The following is a 21,211-nucleotide window of genomic DNA, read 5'->3' as shown; positions in this document are numbered from 1 at the left end:
TTTAAAGTTTAATAGAGAATGCCTGGAATTCACAATGCCCTCGAAACACTAAACAGGATGGAAATAATTAGGCACATGCACCACAATTTAATTAAAGGACAATCATCCCAGCATTGTTTATAAAGGCAAAAAAAAAAAAAAAAAACCCAGAAATGACCTAAACATCCAACAACAGTTGATACTGTTAGTTACTGTACCATTAAAATCATGTTATAGATAAATGTTTATTGGCATAGAAAGATACAATGTCAATGTTTTTAAAAGGAAGGTATAATTATCCCACTATTTCAAGTGTACGTGCGCATGCGTATACTCATAGGTCTGGAGGTACAACCAGTGTTTAACGGTGTTTCTCTCTTAATTACAGGATTTGGAGAATTTTAAAATATGTTCTTTTTGGTTATCTGCATTAGCTAATTCTATGACACAGATACATTACTTACTGGGAGTAAAAAAAGAAAAAAAGGTAACTTACTAAAGCGAAATTGTATCTCTTCTCTCTCCTTCTCCTATGGTAGATTTTGTCAACTGGACCAAAATTTCTATTTCCACAATGAAAATCTTTATAGCAGAAACCAGGACTACTGCCCCAGCTAACTGCAAGTCTCCAGTCTGAATAACTCGTAGAGGTGGAGGACAGTCAGAAGAGGGCAGCACCGGTCACGGAGAACACTGATTTCTACAGCCCTGCTGTGCACACTCTAGCCAGTCATAAACTCAGTTAGTTGTCAAGTTTGGAGAAGGGGAAGGAAACAAATAATTGCTGAATACTTATTTATTATGTAAGTGAGCACAGGGTCATGCACTACTTTTTATTAGATGGGTTTTGCCCCCACACCAACCCTGTTAGCTATTATTATTCTCATTTTACAAGAGAGCAAATTAAAGTCTAAAAAGATTAAATAACCCACCCCCACATGCCACCTCACTTTGGAACCATCAAAGGCAGCTGGTGCATGTAGCTCACTAGGGGACACCCACTGTGTGCCTGGCTCTGGTGGCCAAGGGGGATTGTGTTTCTGGGCCCTGTGGGTCTGAAACAATTGGAGAGGCAGTTCTTGGTAGGCAACCACCCTCAGGGCATTGTATAGTTGGCAGGTTTAAATATATCCTCAACCTTTTTTCTGAGAATGGCCTAACTACGTGATCTATAGCTTCAGGTTTATAACACATCCTGAGTCTATGGAAATGCTCTCAGAAAACAAGAGCTGAGGGATACTACCTATGAGCTCTCACTATGTCCCACTATAGTTTGGCAGTACCTCCAGAAAAAAAAAAAAAAAAAAAAAGCCCATATACTTGTCTGAAGCCCTAAATTTTACAACTGTCACTAAGGGGACACCTCCAGATCACTTGGTCTGGAGGCCAGCAAGGTCTACAATTGCAGTCCCATAGGACTGTGTATATCTGCATACCTTAGAAGCCGCTACCTGAGGGTCTAGCTTCCAATCGGCCCCCAACTGGGGGATGACTAAGATCCCCCCCACCCTCCAGTAACACTCAAGATCCTGGTACAACCTCACCAACTGGGACCTACCAAAAAAACATCAGGCTGCTTACACAATCCCAAAGATTTGAAAGACAACCAAAAACTAGGGCAAGGTTAAATGATAAGGCTCATCTCCTAAACAATGCCACTCCTGCAAGATAAGAAGACATAGCTGTTTTATCACCTAATACATAGAAACACAGGGACTTGAGCAAAATTGGGAGAAAGAAAAATATGTTCCAAATGAAAAACACAAGCTAAAACCCTGGGGGGGGGGGGGGGGGACTCATTGAAATGGAGAAAACTACTTTACCTGATAAAAAGTTCAAAATAATAGTCATAAAGATGCTCACCAAACTCAGAAGTATGAATGAACACAGCAAAACTTCAATAAATATATAGAAAATATAAGAAACAAATGGACATCATAGAACTGAAGAATTCAATAATTAAACAGAAAAGTACAAGAGGGGTTCACCAGCAGACCAGATGAAAACAAGATAAAATCAGTGAGCTGGAAGAGAGGGCAGTGGAACTCGTCCCCAAAGAGCAGCAAAAACAAAAAAGAATTTTTAAAAAGTAAACATAGCTTAAGGGACCTATGGGTCAACATTAAGTGGAATGAAATTTGCATTATAGGGATGCCAGAAGGTCAAGAGGAAGAGAAAGGGGCAGAAAACTTATTTGAAGAAATAATGGCTGAAATTTTCCCTAAACCAGAGAAAGAGACATTTTGTTCCAGGAAGTCGAGAGTTGCAAATAAAATAAACACAAAAAGAGTTATACTAAGTCATATTATAATTAAAATGTCAAAAGTTAAAAATAAGGAGAGAATCTTAAAAGCAGCAAGAGAAAAACAACATGTTATGTATAAAGAAAACTCTATGAGACAATCAGCAGTATTTTCAGCAGTAACTGTTCAGGACAGAAGGGAGTGGCATGATATATTCAAGCTGCTGAAGGAAACCATTCCTATCAAGAATTCTCTTTCTGTCAAGGTTATCATTCAGAATTGAAGAAGAGATAAAGAGCTTTCCAGAAAACAAAAGCTAAAGAAGTTCATCAGCCTTACAAAACATTTTAAAGGGACTTCTTTAAGCTGAAAAGAAAGGGCACTAATTAATAACAAAAAAATGAAAGTAAAAATCTCACTTGTAAAGAGAAATATATAGTAAGCATAGCACATTAATCACTTATAAAGTTAGGATAAAGATTTTAAAAAGTGAAAATAAGTATAAACAATAAAAAGTTAAAAGATACTCAGAAAGTTGTAAAATGTGAATTCAAAAACACAAAATGTATCAGGGGGACTAAAAGTGTAGAGTTTCAGAATGCATTCAAACTTAACCTGCTATCATCTTAACATGGACTGTTACATATAAAGGCAGTAATATATGAGCCCCATGGTAACCACAAAGCAAAAATCCATGCTAGATACACAAAAAATGATGAGAAAGGAATCTAAGCATAAGAACATAGAAAGTCATCAAACCAAAAGGGAAGAAACCAAATGAAGAAGAAAGAAATGGAGAGGAACTACAAATTGACAAAAAAAAAAAAAAAAAAATGCCAATAAGTATTTACCTATCAATAATCACTTTAGCTGTAACTGGACTAAATTCTCTGATCAAAAGAGTGCTGAATGGATTAAAAAAGAAAAAAAAAGAACAAGACCCATCAATATGTTGCCTCCAGTAGACATATTTCAGATGTAAGGACATGTGGAGACTGAAAGTAAAGACGTGAAAAAATATGTTTCCTGCAAATCGAAACCAAAAGAAACCAGGTATCACTTTCTTATATGTATACTGACCATACAAGATAGACCTTTAGGAAGACTGTCATAAAAGACTGTAATAAAAGACAAGGATGGGCCATACATAATGATAGAGGGGTCAATCTGGCAAGATGCAACATTTGTAAATATTTATGCACCCAATATAAGAGTACCTAAATACATAAAGCAAATACCAACAGAGCTAATAGGAGAAACTGACAGCAATACAATAATAGTAGGGGATTAACAGGTTACTTACATCAGTGGATAGATCATCCAGACAGAAAATTAATAAACATCAACCTTAAATGACACATTGCACCAGATGGACTTATTAGATACAAACAGAACATTCCATTGAAAAACAGGAAAATACACATTCTTCTCAGTGCACATAGAATATTCCCCAGGATGGATCATACGTTAGGCCACAAAACAAGTCTCAATAAATTGAAGAAGACTGAAACCATATCAAGCATCTTTTCTGCACACCATGGTACAAAACTATAAATCAGCTGTAGGGCGAAAACTGGGGGGGGGGGGGGGGGGTGTGTGGTGGATCACAAATATATGGAAATTAAACAATATGGTACTGAACAATCAATGGGTTAACAAAGAAATCAAAGAAGATATTAAAAATAGCTTGAGACAAATGAAAATGGAAATATAACACACCATAATCTATGGGATGCAGCAAAAGCAATTCTAAGAGTCAAATTCACAGCAATACAGGCCTACCTAAAGAAACAAGAAACTATAAAAGAACAAAGCCCAAAATTCATACAAAGAGGAAACTAATAAAGATCAGAATGGAAAAAAATGAAACAGAGACTGAAACCATATTAGAAAAGATCAATGAAACTAAGCCAGATTAATAACATCAACACACCTTTAGCCAGACTAAGAAAAAAGAGAGGGTTCAAATAAATAAAATCAGAAGGGTTAAGTCCCAACTGATATTAAAGAAATACAAAGGATATAAGAGATGACTATGACCAATAATATGCCAATAAACTTGACAACCAAGAAAAAAAATGAATAAATTCCTAGAAACATAATTTTCCAAAACCAAATCATGAAGAAAACAGAAAATCTGAATAGAAGGATTACTAGTAAGGAAACTGAGTCAGTAATCAAAAACCTCCCAACAAACAAAAGTCGAGGACCAGACAGCTTCACTGGGGATTTCTACCAAATGTTCAAATAAGATTTAATACCTATCCTTTCATCCTTTCATACTCCTCCAAAACTGAAGAGGTAGGAACACTACCAAACTCATTTTATGAGACCAGCATTGCCCTGACACCAAAAGCAAACCAAAAAAAAAAAAAAAAAAAAAAAAAAGAAAGAAAAATTACAGGTCAATATGCCTAATGAACGTAGATGCAAAAATACTCAACAGACCAAATCAACAATGCATTAAAAGGATCATATGCCATGATCAAGTAGGATTTATTTGGGGGATGTAAGAATGGTTCAACATCTACAGAACAATCAACGTGATAAAACACATTGACAAAATTAAGAATAAAAATCATATCATCTTAAAAGATGCAGAAAAAGCATGTGACAAAATTCAACATCCATTTATGACAACAACTCTTACCAAAGTGAGTACAGAAAACACTCAACACAATAAAGGCCATGTGTGACAAGTCCCCAACTATCATACTCAATGGTGAAAAGCTGAAAGCTTTTCCTTTAAGATCACCAACAAGACAAGGATACCCACTCTCACCACTTTTATGCAACAAAATATTGGAAATCTAGCCAGAGCAATTATGCAGAAAAAGAAATAAAAGGCATCCAAATTGAAAGGAGAAGTAAAATTGTCACTAATTGTAGACATGATTTTATATAGAGAAAACCCTAAAAATTCAACCAAAAAAATGATTAGAACTAATATATGAATGGAGTGAAGTAACAATCACTTCAAATCACATAAAATCAATATAAAAATCTATTACTTTTTTTAATACATTAACAATGAACTATCAGAGAATTAAGAAAACAATCTTCTTTACACATGCATCAAAAAGAATAAAATATGTAGGAGTAAATTTAACTATGAAGGTGAGAAAACTTTACACTGCAAACTGTAAGACACTGATGAAAGAAACTGAAGAAGACATAAATAAATGGAAAGATATATGTTAGATTGGAAAAATTAATTTGAAAAAATGTTGTATTGCCCAAAGCAATCTACAGACTCAATGCCATCCCTATCAAAATACCAATGGCATTTTTCACAGAAATAAAACAATCCCAAAATTTGTTTGGAACCACAAAATATCCCATTATACTGACAAAAACAAAGCTGGAGGCATCATGCTGATTTTAAAATATACTACAAAGCTATGGGGCACCTGGGTGGCTCAGTCAGTTGAGCACCCAACTTCAGCTCGGCTCATGAGTTCGAGCCCCACGTCGGGCTCTGTGCTAACAGCTTAGAGCCTGGAGCCTGCTTCATGTTCTGGGTCTCGCTCTCTCTCTCTCTGCCCTCTCCCACTCATACTGTCTCTGTCTCTCAAAAATAAATAAACATTAAAAAAATTTTTTTAAACTATACTACAAAGCTATAGTAATCAAAACAGTATGGTGTTGGCATGAAAACATATACATAGAGCAATACAACAGAACAGAGAGCCCAGAAATAAACCCATGTATATATGGTCAATTAATATACAAGGGAGACAAGAATATACATGGGGAAAAGACAGTCTCTTCAATAACTGTTATGGAGAGTCACATGCATTAGAGTAAAACTGGACTACTACCTTACACCATATACAAAACTGTACTTGAAATGGATTAAAGACTCGAATGTAAGACAAGAAACCCTCAACTTCCTAGAAGAAAACTAAGGTGATAAGCTCCATGACATTGGTCTTAGTGGTATCTTTTTGGCTCCTACTCCAGAAGTAATGGCAACAAAAGCAAAAATAAACAAATGGGACTACACCAAACAAAAAGCTTCTGCATACTGAAGGGACCTCCCCACTAGCAAATGGGAGAGGATATCTGAAAATCATACATCAGATAAGGAATTAATATCCAAAATATATAATGAACTTATACAGCTCAATAACAACAAACAATCCTATTAAAAAATAGGCAGAGGATTTGAATAGACATTTTTCCAAAGAAGACAACAGATGGCCAACAGGCACATGAAAAGATGCTCAACATCACTCATTATCAGGGAAATGCAAATTATATCCACAATGAGATATAACTGCACATCAGTCAGAATGGCCATTATCAAAAAGATAAACATGACGGCAATGGTAGTAGGGAGGTTCTTCAAAAAATTAAAATAGGGGCGCCTGGGTAGCTCCGTCAGTTAAGTGTCCAACTCTTGATTTAGGTTCAGGTCATGATCTCATGGTTTGTAAGACTGAGCCCTAATTCAGACTTTTGCTGTTTTGCTGACAGCATGGAGCCTGCTTGGATTCTCTCTCTCTCTCTCTCTCTCTCTCTCTCTCTCTCTCTCTCCCTCTCCCTCTCTGCCCCTCCCCTGCTTACTCACACATGTGCACTCGCTGTCTCTCAAAATAAATTAAAAAATTTTTTAATTAAAAACAGAATCATTATGCAATTCAGCAGTTCCACTTCTTGCTATTTATTGAAAGAAAATAAAAACTAATATGAAAAGAGCTATGCACTCTTATGTTCATTGCAGCACTATTTACAATAGCCAAGATATGGAAAGAATCTATCTGTCCATCAGTGCATGAATGTATAAAGAAAATGTGGTATAGGGGCACCTGGATAGCTTACTCGGTTAAGTGCCTAACTTCAGCTCAGGTCACGATCTCACAGTTCATAAGTTCAAGCCCTGCATCAGGATCTGCACTGACAGTGCTGAGTCTGCTTGGAATTCTCTCTCTCTCCTCTCTCCTCTCTCCTCTCTTCCTCTCCCTCTCTGCTACTCCCCTACTTGTGCTCTCTCTTTCAATATAAATGAACTTTAAAAAGAAAATGTGGAATACTACTCAGCCATAAAAAGAAATGAAATCTTGCCATTTGTGCAACACAAATGGACCTCAAGAGTATCACGCTAAGTGAACTAAGTCAGACAAAGACAAATACTGTATCACTGCACTCAGACCTCGAATCTAAAAAACAAAACAAATGAACAAACAAAACTCACAGATACAGAGAACAGATTGGTGGTTGCAGGGTGGGGGGTTTGGCAGGGAACAAAATGCATGGAGATAAGAAGGTACAAATTACCAGTTACAAAATAAGTAAGTCATGAGAATGTAACATACAACATGGGGACTATAGTCCCCATGGAGTCAATGATATGATTCTGAAAGTTGCTACGAAGGTAAATCCTAAAAGTTTTCATTCTAAGAAAATCTGTATCGTAGTAGATGGTAAACAGATGTGATGTGGTCATCATTTTACAGTGTGTACAAATACTGAATCATTATATTGTAAACTTGTAACATAAGGTTGTATTTCAATTGTACTTCAATAAAAAAGTAAACAAATAAAAAGTTACAAGATTAAGTAACTAACTCAAAGTCACACCATCAAGCAGGAGAGCCAGCATTAGAATCTATATCTTTGTCACTGGAGAGCCCGAAATCTTTCTACTACATTGTGGCTCCCACCAAACTCAGCTGATTCATGGAACTGAAATCTTAATTACTGAAAGACAATCTCACCTTATTGGCAACAGCATTGACACTTGGCCGGGCATCAAATATAAAGATTTTATGAGACTGAGCATTGGAATCCATGATAGCTTGAAGGTATTTTTCGTCTTCTTTGCTTCGCTTTCCACTCACTCCTACCATGGGCTGGCTACATCGAGTGATTGTGGCTTGACTCTCAGGATGAATCCATGATAAAACCTTAATGGGGGAAAAACAGTGACACACCCTTTATATATGTTTCTGTTTATAATTCTTCTCAAAAACATTACTCTATAAAATTCTGCTTTCTGATTAGTTCCAAAGCCTAACCATGAAAGGATATATAAGGCTGCTATAAAAAATCATTGCCTTTCTTTCAAGCCAACTCTGGCATATGGGCAATTTGGTCTAATTCTTTAATCAGGTATTGAGTTATGAAAGTCATGATTATTCGGAAGTGCTGTCTCTAGGAAAAAATATATTAAAAGAGTGTTAAGTAAACCTCTTAAAGTTTTATTACTAAATCAGCAAACTGTCTAACTATAACATCCTCAGAATCTATGAGTTTTGTAACAAAAATTATTTAAGCCAATCTTTCTAAAACACAATACTTCATCATAAATTTACAAAGTTTTCTTCTTTCCAGGGTTTGAAGGAAAAGAGCAGTTATCACCATGATTAAAGAATATATAATAAAATAAAGAGTGAACAATACAGAGCCAACTTTGTTTTCAAGTTAAGAATTGCAATTCTGTGCAGTTCTCTAATACCCATATCGGATTCTCAGAAACTTCTTTAAGTCTTTCCTCCACTTTTCATTTTACTAAATAACTCATCCTCTAATACCCCCATAAAAGGCCTGTTGCTATAGCTATTTTTATCCTGCATCCATGTTCCCATTCATTAACTTCAGCATCACGCAGAGTACAAAAGCATTTGCAAAGTCTCATCAAAGCTTCATACTTACTGGGATACGGCCCCTTGATCTGAAGGATGCCACCCTCTTTAATTCTTCATCAGGAATATTTGCTGGCACAACCAATAGGGCAGGATATGTATCACAAAGCTCATACCTCTCATTTACCTTTGTTATTCTCCAGCTTTCATTCGGAATTCCCTACATGTGAAATAAAACACAGGACAAATTACTACCTAAAATATTACAATATAATGAAATAAAAGCTATCCTATTTAACCTCTCGTCTCCACTATCTCTTAAGTTGTTGGAATAGTCACTGTCTACTGGTATAGTGGCCAGGCTATTCCAATGCAGGGATCTGTGTTCAGTTTGGTACTCAATTACATATTGAAAGATTTCTTAAATCATTAAATACTGATCGATTGTTGGGTCTGTGCTAAACATATCCAGTAGGAAGGAAGGACACAGTAACACTGAAAATGTTCCCTGTCTTTAAAAAAAAAGTCTCATTCAGGTTGATTGGATAATTGATTTTGTTGCCATTCAAATATCTTAAATAAAGTAATGTCAGGGAGCAGCTATCAAGTATCCAAGTATCCACCAGAATGCTATACATATGCTTATCACTTACATACCTGAAGTGAATTTTTCCCTCCTAAATTATAGTAGTAATGGAATGTTGCTAATCTAACACACAGTAGAAAAGCAAGAGAGTGGGGCACCTCGGTGGCTCAGTGGGCTGAGCATCTGACCCTTGGTTTCAGCTCAGGTCATGATCCCCGGGCTGTAGGATTGAGCCCCACGTGGGGCTCTGTGTGAGCGTGGAGCTACTTAAGATATTCTTTCTTTCTTTCTTTCTTTCTCTCTCTCTCTCTCTCTCTCTCCCCTCTCTCTCTCTCCCTCCCTACCTCCCTCCTTCTCTCTCTCTCTCCCTCCCTCTCTCTCTCTCTCCTTCCCTCTGCCCTTCTCTCCCTCTCCCCTGCTCATTCATGCTTTCTCTCTAAAATTAAAAAAAAAAAAAAAGGAGTATCAGAAGGCAAAACCAACAGGCGAGAGAAATATTTTTGAAAACAAATCAATTAATAAGCCCTCATTTGGTCCTTCAGGATTTGCTATAACTAGTCTACTACTTCACATAAAGGGTTACTTAAATAAGACACTTAAAATTTCCCATCTTCCGTTCCACAGAAAAGAAGGTCATTAATTAACTGGAATTAAGAAAATATATATATTTAAAATTTATGGCCCCTGACAACTCACATAATCAATCAGAAAAAGAAAGAATAGAAAGAAACCAAATTATAGTAAACTCCCCCACCACACACACATTTACTGAGTACCTGTTATGCACAGGTGCATGTCGGCAGACTTTTTACACACACACATGTACATATTATTGTACTCAGGTTCTGTTAACTTCAGTTTATAGGTTAAGAAATTGTGGTACACTGCAACTTGACCAAAGGAGGTAACAAAGAATTCCATGTACATTCCAAACCTATCCTTTTTATTTAGAAGTACATTGTTCCTAAAAAAAATTAATATCCTAGTTCATGAAATTGTTAACAAAAATCTGAAATCAAAGGGTAGAACGTACTCCCCTTTAAAGAGGTATTTCTCAAGCGACTGCCAAATACCCAAGACAATATTAAAAATAAGAAAGGAAAGAAAATTTCTTCCCAGTAATCATATGGTAAATGCTATCAATAGAGTTTCCATGAATTCTTAGCCATGGTGTTTCTTCATCAGTGCCTTATATTCTATTTACATTAGCCTAGTCTCAACCTAGCTTCTTATGATACACATCACTCTTTCCCTCTTGCTTTCCTTAACTTTTTAAATACTAAAAAATGGTTCAGGTAAAATCCTTACTTATTGTTAGAAATAAAAGAAAGAATTAAAGGCTTAAAAATGTATTCCCATGCTATAACAAAAAAGTATGGTGAACTGGCAAGTTTACAGAGGTGGTACTCAAGCAAAAACCTTAGATACCATCTTTAACTCATCCCTTTCCTTACATCCTTACCCCTTACATCCAATCAACGACCGGTTTCTATGACTTTTTTCTTCTAAAAGTATCAAAAGAAAACTTTGGTCACTATTTTCCATCCTCACTGGAACTTCCCTAATTCAGGCCATTACCACTTCTCTCCTGTCCCTCTGCAAGTCATTCCCCATGCTGCCTCCACATAATCATCTAAGATGCAAGTTAGCATGCCATTCCCCTGTCTCTGGTTACCTATTCCTTTTCAGATAAAGTATAAATCCTTCATGGGGAGGAGTGAAGTCACCAAGGTGGCAACACAGGTGTTCCTGACTTTGCTCCTCCACGCAAGAAGAACAACTAACAACCATTCAGGAACAAGACAGCATCGAGAGAATCCTACAACACGGAGACCCAGAAAGCCTGCAATGGAAGGGGAAGAGAAGTGGCTGCATGTTGACCACACTGTCCCTCCCCCAAGGCCATCCCAGCACCACCACACAGAGAGGTCTCCTCTGAACCCCTGGCTCCTCCAGTAGGAAGCACAAGCCAGGAGCAGACTACCAGCAGCATCCCTCCCTCACCCCAGCATTGTGGATCCGCTTTGTAGGAGTCCCTACTCTGATCTCACACTACAGGGAAACAGAGTTCATACCTGCTGTGTCCAAGTAGTAATTCAAACCAATGGTTTTGCTCACCTGCACAGCCAAGCCCGGGGCATGTACACTCTGACTAGGGAACTCAGCAGGGTACAAAACTCCCTAATTTAGATCCTCAAATGAGGAGTTGTGCCAGCCCTAGAATTCAGCTGCCTATAAGAGACTCACTTTAGTCTCAAAGACTCACACAGACTGGGAATGAAAAGATGGAAAAAGACATTGCACGCAAATGATTAAAAAAAAAAAAAAAAAAAAAAAAGCAGGGGTGGGGACCCTGGTTGGCTCAGTCAGTTAAGCATCGGGACTCTTGATCTCAGCGTTGTGAGTTCAAGCCCCACACTGGGTGTGAAGCCTACTTAAAAAAAAAAAAAAAAAAAAAAAAAAAAGTAAAAAGCAGGGTGACCACACAGGCAAAATAGACTTTAAACTAACAATAGTAAAAAGGAAAAAAAAGTCTTGGTATACTGAGCAAAGGGACAATACATCAAGAAGATAAAACAACTGTAAATATTTACGCATTCAACTTTGGAGCTCCTAAATGTATAAAGTAAATCCTACATGTATAAAGCAAAAACTAACAGAGCAAAGGAGAAATAAACAGTAGTATGGTAATAGTTGGGGATGTCAATACCCCATTGTCAACAATGGATAGATCACCTAGACAGAAAAATCAATAAGGAATCAGTGGATATAAACAACACTATGGTCAAAGTGGACCTAACAGGTATACACAGAACACTCTATCCAACAACAGCAGCATACACATCCTCTGAAGTGCACACAGAACACTTTCTACTATAGACCACATGTTAGGTCACAAAACATGTCTTAGCAAAATCAATAAGACTAATAAAATCATACCAGGTATCTTCTCTGACCACAGTGTCCTAAAACTAGAAATCAGTAACAAAAGGAAAACTGAAAACTTCACAAACATGAAAAAATTAAGCAACATTCTCCTGGACAACCAATGGGTCAGGGAACAAATTAAAGGGGAAATAAAGTTTATTGAGACAAACAAAAACAAACACAATACACCAGAACTTGCTGGATGTAGCAAAAACACTTCTAAAAGAGAAGTTCATAGCAATAAATGCCTACCTTAAAAAGTAAGAAAGATCCCAAATTAACAACCTAAGTCTATATCTTAGTTATACTCTTAGACTAACTAAGGGAAAAAGAGAAAGGGTCTAAATTAACAAATTATAAATGAAAAAGGAGATATTACAACTGATAGCACAGAAATTCAAATTATGGTAAGAGGTTACTATGAAACTAATTGCCAACAAACTGGACCGCTAGAAGAAATGGAAACATGCTTAGACAACTTACCAAAACTAAATCAAGAAGAAACAGATGCTCTGAATAGACCAATTACTAGTAAGGAGATTGAATCAGTAGTTAAAAATCTCTCAATGCAAGGGTGCCTGGGTGGCTCTGTCGGTTGAGTGTCCGACTCTTGATTTCAGCTCAGGTTATGATCTCACAGTTTGTGAGTTTGAGCCCTACATGGGGCTCTGTGCTAACAGTGCAGAGCCTCCTTGGGATTTCTCTCTCTCTCTCTCTCTCTGCTCCTACCCCTGCTCATATACTTTCTCTCAAAATAAATAGACAATTTTAAAAAGATCCCTCAAAGGAGAAAAGCCCAAGACCAGAAATGTTAGATCTAATCAATAAATTCAGTGAAGTTGCAAGATACAAAATTAATATACAAAAATCAAGTGTTTCTATACGATGAGAACGAATTTCCGATAAAACAATAAACAAATCAATGTCATTTACAGTAACATCAAAAACAATAAAATACTTAGAAATAAATTTAACTTAAGGAGGTAAAAGATCTCTACTCTGAAAACTACAAGACACTGACAAAAAAAAAATTGAACCAAGATGCAAATAAGTGAGAAGGTAGCTTGTGTCTCCAAAAAAGACACCGAATAGCCAAAGAAATCCTGAGAAAGAAGGACAAAGCCAGAGTTGTTACACTTCCTGATTTTGAGCTATACTATAAAGCCACAGTTATCAAAACAGATTCACATTAAAACAGACAAATACAACTAATGGAACAGAATCAAGAGCCTAGAAATAAACTCACACATAGATAGTCAACTAATATTTGACAAGGGAGCAAAGAACTCAATGGAGCAGGGACAATCTCTTCAATCAATGGTGCCAGGATAATTTGATATTCACATGTAAAAGAATGAAACTGGACCCATGTATAACATCACTCACCAAAATTAACTCAAAATGGATTAGACTTAAATGTAATACCTGAAACCATGAAAATATAGGAATAGAGAGTTCCTTGACATGGGTCTCAGCAACAATTTTTTGGATAGGACACCAAAAGCACAAGAAACAAATAAAAAACAAAAGGGACTACGTCAAACTAAAAATTTTCTGCACAGCAAAAGAAATCATCAACAAAGTGAAAAGACAACCTACAGTTTGGGAAAAAATATTTGTAAACTGTGTACCTGATAAGGGGTTAATATCCAAAATATATAAAGAACTCATGCAATACACCAAATCGCTACATTGTACACCTAAAACTAATGTAACACTGTACGTCAACTATACTCAAAAAAAAAAAAAAATGTTTCGTATATATACAAGGCCAACAGATACGTGGAAAAAAAAAAAAAAAAAAAAGAGGTTAGAGTGGGAGAGAGCCAAAGCATAAGAGACTCTTAAAAACTGAGAACAAACTGAGGGTTGATGGGGGGTGGGAGGGAGGAGAGGGTAGGTGATGGGTATTGAAGAGGGCATCTTTTGGGATGAGCACTGGGTGTTGTATGGAAACCAATTTGACAGTAAATTTCATATATTAAAAAAATAAATAAAACCGATTATGATATAAAAAAAAGATTCTCAATATAGTCATTAGGTAAATGCAAATTAAAGCTACAATGAGATATCTCCTCACATCTGTCAGAGTGGCTGTTACCCAGAAAAACAAAAACAAAAACAAAAACACGAGACAGCAAATGCTGGTGTCGTGAAGAAAGAAAACCCTACTGGTGGGATTGTAAAGTGCCTCAGCCACTATGGAAAACAGTATGGATGATGCTCAAAAAATCAGAAACAGAACTATGATAGGATCCAGCAATTCCACTTCTGGGAATATATCCAAAGGAAACAAAAACAGCAACTTGAAAAGATACCTGCACCCCCATGTTCATAGCAGCATTATTTAAAATAGCCAAGACATGGAAACAACCTAAATGTCTACTGGTGGATAAATGGGTAAAGAAGCTGTGGTATACTTATACAATGGAATATTATCCAGCCATAAAAAGCAAGGAAATCTTACCATTTGTAACAACATGGAAGGACCTTGAGGGTATCATGCCAAGTGAAAGAAGTCAAACAGAAAAAAATAAATACTATATGATCTCCCTTACAGGTGGAATATTTTAAAAAAGAAAAAAAAAAAAACTCATAGCAAAGGACAGAAGAAGAGAACAGACTTGTGGTTTCCAGAGCCACAGGGTGGGGGAAGGGAAACTAAAGGAAAGTGGTCAGGTGGTAAAAAGGTAAAACTTCCATTACAAGGGAGATAAATACTACGGATGTAATGTACAACATGACGACTACAGCTAACACTGCTGTATGATATACAAGGAAAGTTGCTGAGTAAATCCAATGCGTTCTCCTCATAAGAAAAAAAAAATTTTTCCCCTTTTTTCTTTCTCCTTTTTTTTTTATTCTGTCTATTGTGACAAGATGGATGTTAGCTGAACCTATTCTGGTAATCATGCCACAATATGTGTAAATCAAACCATCATGCTGTGCACTTTAAATTTGTATGGTGATGTATGTCAATTGTTTCTCAATAAAACTGTAAAAGAAATTCCTTTATGGGACTTAGCAAAGGCCTTCATCCTCCCACTTTCTCCACACTGATGTCTTGCCCCTCCAAACTCTAGTCTAGCCTGTACCAAATACTTTTAGTTCCCAAACGGCCTCATATTCTCTTACTGGAGTACCTGCTTTATCAGTCACTGTATTCATCACTGTGTACTCTAATTGTTAGTTTACTTCTTTGAATCCTCCATTAAATATATGCTCTTTGCAAGTCAGGATTGTATCTTCCTGTTTCAAAGACTTAGCCACTAGTATATAGTAGTGCTGTATAAATTTGATAAATGGATGGATGAATGAGTGAAGGAAGGAAGGAATGTATTAACGGATAAATCAATGAACCAAATGGAAGCCTTCATAAGAAGCAAAATTGGCTTTTGAAGTTTTCTTAGAAAATATGGATTGAGAGCTAAGAGGGTTGGATCACCTAAAAGCATACATCACCTAATGTACCACTCCCAACCCAGGTAGGTACTCCCATCTGTCAATCCCTTCACACATCCTTAAAGAAAACCACTCCCACGAAGAACGACTGTTACCAGTACGTAACATGCTTCAGGAAATTGTCAGAGTGGGGGTTGAACCACTGACTTACATTACTTATGTTACATTAATTACATTTATGACTACAGTCTTCCTCATTCTTAGATAAGTTGACACACCTATCTCCACTACAGGAATTCGCTTCCAAACCAAAAAGTGGCGTTGGCTAGTCAGCATACACTCTTTGTAGACAGTACTAAAGACATACCGACAAGTATTGATTTTGGCATACATGTTTATACTCTCCTTGCAAATCACTGCCCTTCAGTTAATGTTCCCATTTATCAGAATCAAGTTACAACTAAATTAACTGGATTATAGCTTTCCTTAGTTATATATATTCCAGTTCTGAGGATAAATTCTGTTTTCCTTGACTGGATTTGAATGTCTTCCAAATTTGTTAAGCAATAATACATCTACCCTATGATTGAATATTTCTGCAGAAGACCCATGTTCATTTATTTAATACTGATTTCTACTGTTTTAGCAACTGATGATTTTTCTTGACCTTATCCACAAATTTCAAGGTTCCTCTGTATAATCACTACAAGCACCAAGAGTAGATTAGGGGGGGCCTGGGTGGCTCAGTCAGTTAAGTGTCTGACTCTTGGTTTCAGCTCAGGTCATAATCTTGCAGTTTAAGAGTGTGAGCCCTGCATTGGGCTCTGCACTGGCAGTGTAGAGCCTGCTTAGGATTCTCTCTCTCCTTCTCTCTCCCCTGTCCCCAATTCGCACTGTCTCTCTCAAAATAAGTAAATACAACTTTCTAAAAAAAGAGTAAATTTGGGGCTCCTGGGTGGCTCAGTTGGTTAAGCATCCGACTTCAGCTCAGGTCATGATGTCTTGGTTTGTTAATTCGAGTCACGTCGGGCTGTCTGCTGTCAGTGCAGAGCCTGCTTCAGATCCTGTTTCCCTCTCTCTGCCCCTCCCCTGTTCATGTGTTCTCTCTCTTAAAAATAAATATTTATGTATTTATTTATACAAAATTTATTGTCAAATTGGTTTCCATACAACACTCAGTGCTCATCCCAACAGGTGCCCTCCTTAATACCCATCACCCACCCTCCCACCTCCCATCAACCCTCAGTTTGTTCTCAGTTTTTAAGAGTCTCTTATGGTTTTGGCTCCCTCCCTCTCCAACCTTTTTTTTTTCCTTCCCCTCCCCCATGGTCTTCTGTTAAGTTTCTCAGGATCAACATAAGAGTGAAAACATATGGTATCTGTCTTTCTCTGTATGACTTATTTCACTTAGCATAACAAATATTTTTTTTAAAAGAGTAAATTAAAGAGGGGTGCCTGGCTGGCTCAGGTGGTTAAGTGTCCAACTCTTGATTTTGGCTCAGGTCATGATCTCTTGATTCATGAGATTGAGCCCCACATCAGGCTCTGTACTGACAGCATAGAGCTTCCTTGGGATTCTCTCTCTCCTGCCTGTTTTCTCTGCTCCTGCCCTGCTCATGCTCACTCTCTCTCAAAATAAATAAACTTAAAAAAAAAAAGAGTAAACTAAAGAAACATCCTCTTACGTAACAAGTTTAAACAGTTGTTAATAGGTTTATCCATTAAAAATAATGTATGATTGGGGCGCCTGGGTGGCGCAGTCGGTTAAGCGTCCGACTTCAGCCAGGTCACGATCTCACGGTCCGTGAGTTTGAGCCCCGCGTCGGGCTCTGGGCTGATGGCTCGGAGCCTGGAGCCTGTTTCCGATTCTGTGTCTCCCTCTCTCTCTGACCCTCCCCTGTTCATGCTCTGTCTCTCTCTGTCCCAAAAATAAATAAACGTTGAAAAAAAAAAAAAAAAAAAATTTAAAAAAAAAAAAATAATGTATGATTAGCACTATAATGTATAGGTCTACAGAATTAATGTGGCTTTTCTTTCATGTTTTAGCAGCTGCACACAATGAATCTAAGCAGTCATGATTTCTTTTTTTAAAGCTTTACAATGTAATAAATACAATAATAATTTGAATAGATTTCTTTGATTCATAAAATATCTTCCTGTATATTAACAATCCTTCAGACATTCCTATAAATGAGTTCCTATGACCAAGTAAAAAATAAAAGCACTCTGACATGAATGACTCATTCAAGAGCACATACCTAAGAGTGAGGGCAAAGTAAGAGCTAGAGAGATAGGATTCAAACTCAGTCTTCTAAATGCTCTGGATTTCGTGGTAATAGTTGTACACCTCTGGGCATATGCTAAAAACCAACGGAGAGACGCCTGGGTGGCTCAGTCGGTTAAGCGTCTGACTCTCTCTTGATTTCGGCTCAGTCATGGTTTCGTGGTTTGTGAGTTCAAGCCCCGCATCAGGCTCTGTGCTGACAGCTCAGAGCCTGGAGCCTGCTTTCGGATTTTGTGTCTCCCTCTCTCTCTGTCCCTCCCCTGCTCACATTCTTTCTCTAAAATAAATAAATAAATAAATAAATAAATAAATAAATAAATAAATAAATATTAAAAAACAAGTTTAAAAAACAGTGGACTGTACACTTTAAAGTGGTAAATTTTATGGAATATGAATTATACCTCAACGTGAAAGAAAAAAAGAAGAGGGAGGTCTGTGTGTTCTGAGATGGTATGATCTCCAAAACATATTAAGTGAAAAAGAAAGGTACAGAACAGTGTGCACAGTAAGCTGTTATCTGCTTAAAAAAATAATGCACACATATACTCAGGTTTGCAGGCATAAGATCTCTGAGAGAATACACAGGCAACCAGTAACTTTATTTCCTAACGGGAGAGGAGCTGGGGTGGCTGAGGGACAAGGCTGTCCTGGAAGGGAAACCTACCTTTCAATAGACCCTTTTGTACTTTTGAATTCTATGCAGGGTGTAAGGGTTACCACTTTAAATCTTTTTTAATTGAAAAGGAATACTCTCGGGGCGCCTGGGTGGCGCAGTCGGTTAAGCGTCCAACTTCAGCCAGGTCACGATCTTGCGGTCCGTGAGTTCGAGCCCCGCATCAGGCTCTGGGCTGATGGCTCAGAGCCTGGAGCCTGTTTCCGATTCTGTGTCTCCCTCTCTCTCTTCCCCTCCCCTGTTCATGCTCTGTCTCTCCCTGTCCCAAAAATGAATAAACGTTGAAAAAAAAAAAATTAAAAAAAAAAAAAAAGGAATACTCTGATGTTTCATCTTTAGTCTTAAGGTTTCTATTAAAGTATTATTTTCATTTTCTCCTATCATAAACTTAATATACACCAAAATAAACCCCAAAACCTGAATCTTCTAACTACAAAAAATGCAGTGTTATTTATAGTATGATTTGGCTTAGTTGACTCAGAGACAAAGTATCTAACTCTTTAAGAAAAAAAAAAGTCAAAAATTCACCCAGTAAGTCAAAGATCATAAAGCATCTATATCATTTAATGTAGAGACTCTATTCTGACTGCCACACTTCCTAATCTTATAATTAGGGTATAACTGTTCATTTACTCTTTAACTTATTTTTTTCTGTTAATAACATTTCTTTTCTGTAGCCACAGGTCTCCCACCTGCTTTCCAAAGTTCTATGTTGAATGCTACTAGAACAGATGGCAATTTCTGCCCAGATCCCCACAGAATATTCCTCATTTTGACCATTCCAAGGACATTGGTTGGATTTTCTGGTTGCTTTCCGACCCAGTTCTGACACTGACTTTTTGAAGTGGCAAATATCTTGCAATGTTACTTGTAGACTCTTGATTTTTAATTGATCCATTGATTGTGTATTCTGCTTCATACTTTGCCAAGCTGCTGGCTTTATAACTGAATAAGAAATTCTCGATTTTACTGGCCACATGCTACTGAGCAACAAACTGCGCTTCAAACCACTGGGTATCTTTAGTTCTCTAATGGTGTGACGGGTTTTTACTCTCCTTGCTTTGTGAAACACACTTCAGTCAATTGGAAGCTTTATAATTCAAATGAAATGTTTGAAATCTAAAGACAAAATCAGTTTATTTTCATATCTGAATTCTAGAAAAACTGGGTATCAGATCTAATGATTACCAAAGAAACAATCAATGTCTCTGAACTTAAATTCTCAAGAAAGCACAGTGAACACGGGCAAAGTTAAAAATAAAGACTATTGTAGGGAGAGTTTAAATGTCAGTTTAAGGGCTCTGGGAAGTGGTGGGTCGAGAAAGAAGAGGGAGAATGATAGACTGTGCTGCAGATTTCCAGACATTTCCAGACTGAATTCTGCTTTCATCTCTTGCTGTGGTGAATCCCACCAACAGGTTTTCTAATATTAAACCAACTCATCTTAGTCACGATGTATTATCTCTTTGGTATACTATCACATTTGATTTGTTAACATTTTATGTAGACGTGTGTCCTCTATGAAGATCTAAAACTTCTAAAATTTCATGGGGAGCTAAGCTGTAAGGAGAACTACTATAAAAGTTTTTAGAATTATGTTATAGGATATCCAAAAGAGAAGAATATGTGTGAATAATGTTGAATGGCATATAAGAATATCAAAATGTAAACATATTTACCATTTAATTTTTACCATTATTAACCATTTTTTAAACAAGCTGATTTACTTGTAAGCTCTTAGGTAGACAAAGATTTCTAAAAGCTCTCTGTCTCAAACAGAGTTTGGCACTGTCTCAACCCAGTTTAAAGAAACTGAAAGCAGACAAGAAATCAGGATTAGGCTTCATTGAAAGAACAACAGTAAAACCCATACAACTTACATAAAGCTGTTTATGTCTACCTTTAAGCTTTGTGTTGTAATGAAAATAATCCATAACATTAAAATTGAAAGAAAAAAAGTACATACCTGCCTTCTATACTCTAAAAGAGAGTCATATAGCTTCCACCCATTTTCAGGGAACACTTCTTTGTATTCAAAAGCAAAAAGAGGCTACAAAACAGTAAACAGAGTTAATAGCTAAAAAAAAAAAAAGACATTTAAGGAGATAATCAGAAATATATCCTTATCATACCCAAAATTTTCATTTACTCATCTGTAAGGATGTTTTGAAAAAAGACATTTAAGGAGATAATCAGAAATATATCCTTATCATACCCAAAATTTTCATTTACTCATCTGTAAGGATGTTTTGTATTGGTGTCCTATTTCATATTGCTGTTTTAGCTCTTGTTTTATAATTTTGAAAATATATTGGTTTTTTTTCATATTTTTCAAACATATAGAAAAGCACAGAGGCCCACCACCAAGATTTATCAAATGCTAACATATCACCATATTTCCTTCAGATATCAGCTGCTTAGGTTTTCTTCTAAATAATGAAAGACTTTACATAACAAAAGACATCTTCTGATATAATTAATCGGTTTGACATCCCAGATGTCAGCAGTTAGGCAGCCAAAGTTGATGCT

The 21,211-nt window shown here is 36.8% G+C and overlaps 1 protein-coding gene across 4 annotated transcripts in view; it reads right to left on the bottom strand.

The window, feature by feature from the left end:
* MTMR2 (myotubularin related protein 2) overlaps window positions 1-21,211 on the bottom strand; it is a 116,258-nt gene that overhangs the window by 20,084 nt on the left and 74,963 nt on the right. For all 4 annotated transcript variants that reach the window (XM_045483558.1, XM_045483559.1, XM_045483560.1 and 1 more), the window contains 3 exons: window positions 20,649-20,732; window positions 8,880-9,029; window positions 7,943-8,131 (listed from right to left, as the gene is read on the bottom strand). In XM_045483558.1, the coding sequence (XP_045339514.1) occupies window positions 7,943-8,131; window positions 8,880-9,029; window positions 20,649-20,732 (423 nt within the window). The remainder of the gene's footprint in view (window positions 1-7,942; window positions 8,132-8,879; window positions 9,030-20,648; window positions 20,733-21,211) is intronic.

The sequence above is a fragment of the Leopardus geoffroyi genome, chromosome D1, assembly GCF_018350155.1.
Source record: "Leopardus geoffroyi isolate Oge1 chromosome D1, O.geoffroyi_Oge1_pat1.0, whole genome shotgun sequence".
Classification (NCBI taxonomy): domain Eukaryota; kingdom Metazoa; phylum Chordata; class Mammalia; order Carnivora; family Felidae; genus Leopardus; species Leopardus geoffroyi.
This window is presented reverse-complemented; position numbering and strand designations above follow the sequence as displayed.